This window comes from Phaseolus vulgaris, chromosome 7, assembly GCF_000499845.2.
Source record: "Phaseolus vulgaris cultivar G19833 chromosome 7, P. vulgaris v2.0, whole genome shotgun sequence".
In the NCBI taxonomy this organism is placed as follows: Eukaryota; Viridiplantae; Streptophyta; class Magnoliopsida; order Fabales; family Fabaceae; genus Phaseolus; species Phaseolus vulgaris.
Window position 1 is genome coordinate 12,717,586 of NC_023753.2, and position 7,153 is coordinate 12,724,738.

Here is a 7,153-nt window from a genome sequence, read left to right on the forward strand (position 1 = left end):
CCATGGTAAGCCGATGACATAGGAAGTTTGGGTCTATCCCAGGCATGTTTGCAGATGGCCATGCGAAAGCACCCATGTTCTCCGATATCACATCAACTATCTTATCTTCGAGCTCTTTTCCCAATGAGGTGCCGAGCTTAAAGTTCTTCCATTTTATCTCCCTTTCCTGAACCTCTCTAGCAGGTCCAGGTCATCTCTCATTGACAACTTCTGCCTCCACAAGCCATTTCGGCTCTCTTGCCTAAATGGTGATTGCATACGTTCCTTTTCTATTCTTCAGGCTACTTTCGTAGCACTTTTGCTCCGTCTTCTGGTCAGAATTTATGGTAATCAATCCTTCCTTAGAAGAAGGAAACTTCATCTTTATATGGGCCATTGAGGCCATCGCATCCAATTTGTTCAGGGAAGGTCGCCCCAAAACCAAATTGTAAACGGAGGATGTGTTAACAATGATGTACCTGATGGTGATCGTCTTGGTCGCGATGTCATCAGAGAAGGTCATCCTCAGCTCAACGTACCCTTGTATTTCCACATGATCTCCTGCGAAGCCGACCAAACACCCATCGTATGGCTAGTGAATGTTCTCCTCGCTCAGCTGGTCAGGGGACAACTGCAAGCTAGTGAATGTTCCCCAGAACATCACATCAGCCAAGCTCCCTTGATCAATCAAGACTCTGTGCACCTTCCTTCCCACGGTGACAACAGATATCACCACCAGATCATCCTCGTGAGGAACCACATCTTCCAGGTCAGAGCTCGTGAAGCAGAGAGTGAGCTCTGGGGGATGACCAGGTCTCCTCGCCTCCAGGGACATCACTGCTCGCGTGTATCGCTTATGTTTGGAAACAAAGTTTCCTCCTCCTGAAATGGTGTTCAGCTCTCCATCGGCTAGTGTCTCATGTGCTTGGTCCCTTAGAGCGACCTCTCCTTTTGCCTCTCCCTGGTCAGCCTCGAGATACTCCTTTAGAAACTCTTCCTTCACCAAGCTAGTTAGTTGGTGGCCCGTAGCTATTCATCGCTTGACACTATGCCTAAATGCTTTGTGGAACTCACATCAGGCATCTCTTCGTGCTCCCAGATTCCGATTTGTCTTCTGGGAAAACTTCAGCTTGTCTGCTACCCTTGTCTTGCTCAACAATTCTTTGTAGGACACTCGGAATTTGGGTTGAGTATCTGAATCCTCCCTGGCCTTTGTCTTGGGCTCGTCGCTCTTGGCTACATATGTCATGTACCTCGAGTTTATTCTCTTCTTGGTCGAGGTTTCGTTAACTCGCAAGGGTCGAGCCCGGACGCTTTCCTTAGGCCTAGGTTGCCTTAAATGCGAGCTATTGTTCTTTCTGACCACAACTTCCTTTGCTTTGATGTGAGCTACAACTCGCTCCCATACCTCAAAAAATGTCTCCACTGGATTTTTTATTAACGAGTCATTGAATGGTCTCGCCGTGATCCCTTGCTTGAAAGTGGTGATCATCATATCTTCATCATGAGTTTGAAGATTTACCGTAAGCGCACTGAACCTATTCAGGTAATCCTTCAACGACTCTCCCTCCCTTTGCTTCACGCTGAATATGTCATATATCCTCGGTGGTTTGACCTTGTTGGCGGAGAACTTCTCTCTAAACACCGTGGAAAACTGAGAGAAAGAGGTGATATGACCATCCAGGATCCCACTAAACCATTGGAGGGTTGTACCTGTAAAAGTGCCCATGAACATTCTTAAGTGCCCAAAAAGAGTTTATCAAAACAGTTTTTCCAAGATTCGAAAGAACTTTAGATCATTCTTAAGTGTGTGGAATAGGATTGGGTTGTAATTCTGAACTTTAAGCTTTGTAATACCCAGGTGTATTCTATTCCCTTCTTCCTTGATTACTGTATTTCTGTATTTGTGTTGCCAAGGAGTGTTGTGTGTTCTTGAGGGGTTCAAGATCAACACTCTTGGTGTGGTTTGCCAAAGGTAGTGTGTTTCTTAAGGGGTTCAAGGTCACTACTTTGGTGTGTGGTGTTTGTAATCTGGTTTTGATTGCATAGTGGAATACCCAGTGGTTTCTGGGGACTGGATGTAGCTCTTAGTGTAAGAGTGAACCAGTATAAATTGCTTGCGTGCTTATCTCTTACCCTTAACTCTTTAAATTCTTTTTTTAAGTTGTTTTTATAAACTGCTGATAAAAACAACCGATTGTTTCGAATAAACAACCGATTGTTTTTCTGATATCATCTTGAAACAATTTTGGTTCTTTGTTTCCTTGATGTCTTTCTCTGTAATTCCACATTGATTTTCATTATACCTTCAAAGTTTCCGAAAATCCCTCTTAAACAATTCACCCCCCTCTCGTTTAAGGCCATATATTCTAACAATTGGCATCAAGAGCTTGGTTCTTGAAAGTTATTCAAGTTTGATCCTAAAAATATTTTTAAATGGCTGAAAAGTTTTCTTTTGGGGAAGGTGCCTATTTAAGAAAACCACCTTTGTTTTGTGGTATGAAATATAAATTGTGGTGCATAAGAATGAAATTCTTTGTTGAATCTATAGATAGAAAAATCTGGAATGTTATTACAAATAGCTATCTCATGCCTATATCTGAAAATGTTTCTTCTGAAAGAGAACATCTTGATTGTGTAGCTATGAACATAATTGTATCTGCACTTGATTCTAATGAATTGCTCAAGGTTTCAGAATGTAGTTCTGCCAAAGAAATGTGGAATATCCTTTAAGAGTATCACAAGAATCCAAGGAGTGCCTTGATGGACAAAGAGTAATCTTTTGTTGAATCTTTCTCTTCAGAATCCAGAAAAGAGGTTTGTCTTATGAAAAAAGAAGAATTTGGATCAATCAAGCTGCTGGGAACAAAAACTGTCAATACTCAAGTGATGAGAGTGAAGAGGAAACATTTAGGCTGTTGTTTAAGAAATTCAGCAAGTCCCTAAAGAAGAGAAACAACAAAGTGACTCATTCAACAGGTATGATAACAAGAAACCTACTGAGTTTAACACTAACAAATATACATGCTTTGGATGTGATGAACAGGGTCATATTAAAACTGAATGTCCCAACAAAAAGAGGAAAAATTTCAAGAAGCATGAGAAGAAAGGAAAATCAAGAAGAGCTTATAATGATGACTCATCAAGCTCCTCTTCATGTGATGAAGAAGAAGCAAATTTATGTCAAATGACAAGACAAGAAAGTGACACAAGCAGTGTAAGTTCAAGCTCTTCCAGTAATGTTGAAAATTATAGCCAACTTCTTGAGGCCTTCAATGAGACTCATCAAGAAGCTAATAGGTTGGCCCTTTTGAACAATCGGTTGAAAGGATTAAACAACTGGTTGGAAAATCGAGTCAAGACTTTGGAAGAAGAGTTGAACCATTCAAAAACAGATTTTGAAAGTTTGGAAATGATTTACAAAAACTCTTCTTGCAAGTGTGATTCTAGCTTTTGTGAAAATTGTGAATCTCTTCAAAAGAAGGTTCACTATCTTTTAAAAACCATGGACAAGTTTTCCAAAGGCCAATCCAATCTTGAAACTGTTCTTGCTTCTCATAAATGTGTTTTTGGCAAAGCTGGGTTGGGGTTTAATCCAGACAACAATAACAAATCTGTTTCAAAACCCTTTTCATGTTTCTTTGAAAAACAACCTGTTGTTTTATCGAAACAACCGGTTTATTTTTGTCATTACTGCATGAAAAGGGGCCACACTATTAGATTCTGCAGAGTAAGAAGGTTTTCTGTTCCTAAAGGTATTTTGAAATGGGTTTCTAAGGTTCCTAAGGTTCCTACTAACATCATTGGACCCAAATTCATAAGGGGACCAAATCTTGCTTCTTAATCTTTTCTTGTAGATATCCTTGGCAGCCAAGAATCATTTTTGGACTTGAAGAATGACTGTTAAAGGGAAGTATATCAAGAGCAAAGACAATCTTTGTACCTATAATTTCAATTGTATATGTCTTGCAAGGTTCTTTGAATGTCAAGAGACATCCTTGGCACATGCATAGTGTTGATCAAAAGAGAAACTTCAAAGAGAGTATGTGTGTTTTCATTTCTCAATTTATGTAAGTATGCCTTATGATCATATGAACATCTCAAAGTCTTCTTTTTGGGTGAATCTATTGGGGTTCTCTGTGCAAAGGTATTAACAAATTGCATACTGCTTTTTCATCAAATTAAAAGGTAATTTTTGGTTGTGAAAAATGTTCTTTTTGCTGTCATAGTAAAACAACCGATTGTTTTTTTTAAACAACCGATTGTTTTTCCTCTGGCACCTTTGTATAATGCTGCAAGTTTGCTTATGCATGATTAAACCATTTCTCTTTTTCAAATCTTGCTTTTGGACAAGTATACATTGAGTGTGTCTCAGTATTTGATAATAAAAGTTATATCCACTTGTTTTCTTGAAAGCTCTATGACATGTTCTATTCTTGAAATGTCAAAATTGTTTGTATTGCTGGACTACTCTATTATCATTCTGATTTCTGCTTTGTCCAACCCTTCTCATTGTCTATTTGTAGATCAAATAGGGGGAGAAGTTTATGCTTGATTTGGTTGTATAGTTAGCTTTAAATCTGTGCATTATGTTGTTGCTTCTTTGCACATGAAAGCACTTGATTACTTCAATTTTTCTGGTTTTTCTGCTAATGTTGTATATGCAGAAAACTGGTTTGTGTGTGTCTTATTATCTTGCTGCTATACTTGCTTTGTATATGCATCAATTATGTGTTACAGGACCTTTCAAGTACAGGTGCTATGATGAAGAATAATCAAAGTGATGCTTATGGTTCAAGAGTATACACCTTACTCAAATTCTTCACAAGTCAAAATTCATGACCTATGTAAAGTTTGCTCTTAACAGAAGAGAGAATGTGTCTACCAAATCCAACTCTTGAGCAATCATTTGAACAACTTGAAGATGAACTTTTTGAAGTACTCCATTGTTGGGTGCTGCTGGATGAAGAAAAGATTGGGGGAGAAATTGTGGTCTCCTTGCTGAAATTTCTGGGGTCTATGGTACTTTGATTCTGTTGTGGTCGTAGCTCTGATACACCATAGATTTTTCTGCAATTTTGATATGGTATCAAAGATTTTTTGTTGCAATGTTGCTGCTACAACACACAGGTTTTCTGGTTTATCATGTTGCTGCTATATGTTGGTTTTCAATGCTGGAAATTCTGCTGTTTGTATCCCTTCTTTCATTCTATTTGAGAAGACAAATAGGGGGAGAATGGTGTGGTTTTATGTGTTGTGTTGCTACTGCTACCCTATGGGGTTATCTGGTTTTATCATGGTTTAAATTCTGCTGCTACCACGCTCTTATTCACCATAGTTCTGCTGCACACGAGTATCATTTTGGCACTGGTTTTTATGGTTATTTGACTGGTTTTTCTGCTTAAAGGCTTATGCAGAAAACTGGTTTTGTGTGCCTTGGTATCCTGCTGGTATACTTGCTTTGTATATGCACAAATTCTGTTTTGCAGGACCTTTCAAGTTCAAAAACAACAACACAAACAAACCAGGGATTTGTCTTCATCAAATAGGGGGAGATTGTTGAACAAGATGCTTTGATGTCTCCAAATCCAAGAGGAAAGCTTGAAGACCTTGCTACGTGTGTGTGTTGTCTAGTTGTTTGAAACTTGTTAATTCACTCCTTAAGTTGATCCAAGTTCATTTGAATCTTTAACCTTATGAAAATATGTGTTTTCTAAAAAGCTGTCAAAAATTCAACAGGTTGTTAAAACAACCGATTGTTTTCCTGCAAACCTTAACAAAATTCTGTTAAGCGGTTTTAATATTTTTTAAATGATCCTAACTAACTTGGCTCCTTTATTAAATGTTTTTTACCACTTTGTTGGTCTATATAAAGGTGGTTTTACGCTCCTAATCTTGGAGTAACAAAAAGAATTTATCAAAACAGTTTTTCCAAGATTTGAAAGAGCTTTGCATCATTCTTAAGTGTGTGGAATAGGATTGGGTTGTAATTCTGAACTTTAAGCTTTGTAATACCCAGGTGTATTCTATTCCCTTTTTCCTTGATTACTGTATTTCTGTATTTGTGTTGCCAAGGAGTGTTGTGTGTTCTTGAGGGGTTCAAGATCAACACTCTTGGTGTGGTTTGCCAAAGGTAGTGTGTTTCTTGAGGGGTTCAAGGTCACTACTTTGGTGTGTGGTGTTTGTAATCTGGTTTTGATTGCATAGTGGAATACCTAGTGGTTTCTGGGGACTGGATGTAGCTCTTGGTGTAAGAGTGAACCAGTATAAATTGCTTGCGTGCTTATCTCTTACCCTTAACTCTTTAAATTCTGTTTTTAAGTTGTTTTTATAAACTGCTGATAAAAACAACCGATTGTTTTTCTGATATCATCTTCAAACAGTTTTGGTTCTTTGTTTCCTTGATGTCTTTCTCTGTAATTCCGCATTGATTTTCATTATACCTTCAAAGTTTGCGAAAATCCCTCTTAAGGCCATATATTCTAACATATTTTACATTGGATGGCATCCGTTCCTCCAGAGATAATCATCTGAGCGTTGAATGCCGTAAGGTGATTTTCAGAGTCCTTTATCCCCGTGAGAAAGGAAAATTTAGGTGTGATGTAATGAGCTGGAATAGGCTCATCGATGATCTCCTTCCAGAATGGTTTGGGACTATTCCTCACTGACAAGCTTAGAGGTCGTTCCCTAGTGGAACGTTGGACATGTTGGTGCAGGCTCTTGCGTAATTGCTCATTGGTTTTGTGCAACTCCTCATTGGCTTGCGCATGCTCTTCCATCACTGCCCGAGAGACCTCAATTTATGCCATCAGAAGATTCTGCAGAAGCTCTTGCTCAGCTCGGGCTTCCGCTCGTAGCCTCTCGTACTCAGCCTTGGCTTCTTCTTGGATTTGTTCTTGCTCTCGTTTGGGCTCCTCGTTGGCCTCCTGGAGAGCCCTTATGGCATTCATGAGTTGTTGTAAGACGGGGACATCACTTCCTTCAGATCCTTGTGGGCCTTGCCTTTGTTTCTCATCACGTCAGAAGGCTCAATCACGAATGCGGATGGGACCAAGTTTTACTGGGCCCCACGGTGGACGCCAAATGTTATCACCAATTGGCTGGATGGGCAAGCTCGCTTCTAGTTTATCTCCTCTTGGTGCACTGAAATAATGCTCCGCTGAGACAAAGGGGG

General features: G+C 39.3%; 1 protein-coding gene across 1 annotated transcript; it reads right to left on the bottom strand.

The window, feature by feature from the left end:
• Positions 1 to 571: 571 nt before the first annotated feature.
• LOC137829057 (uncharacterized) lies at positions 572 to 6,758 on the bottom strand. The gene is made up of 3 exons (XM_068635853.1): positions 6,476 to 6,758; positions 1,104 to 1,692; positions 572 to 986 (listed from the first exon to the last, which is right to left on the bottom strand). The coding sequence occupies exons 1-3, from the start codon at positions 6,756 to 6,758 to the stop codon at positions 572 to 574; spliced, it is 1,287 nt and encodes a 428-aa protein (XP_068491954.1).
• Positions 6,759 to 7,153: the final 395 nt, after the last annotated feature.

Bases quoted from the DNA above. Each gene is read 5' to 3' on its own strand.
- LOC137829057 (XM_068635853.1), bottom strand. From the start codon at position 6,758: ATGGAAGAGCATGCGCAAGCCAATGAGGAGTTGCACAAAACCAATGAG. The intron at 1,693-6,475 runs GTAAAATATGTT...GCACTTTTACAG, and splicing joins AGGAACGGATGCCATCCAAT to GTACAACCCTCCAATGGTTT. The intron at 987-1,103 runs GTTTTCCCAGAA...CCAACTAACTAG, and splicing joins AGGGTAGCAGACAAGCTGAA to CTTGGTGAAGGAAGAGTTTC.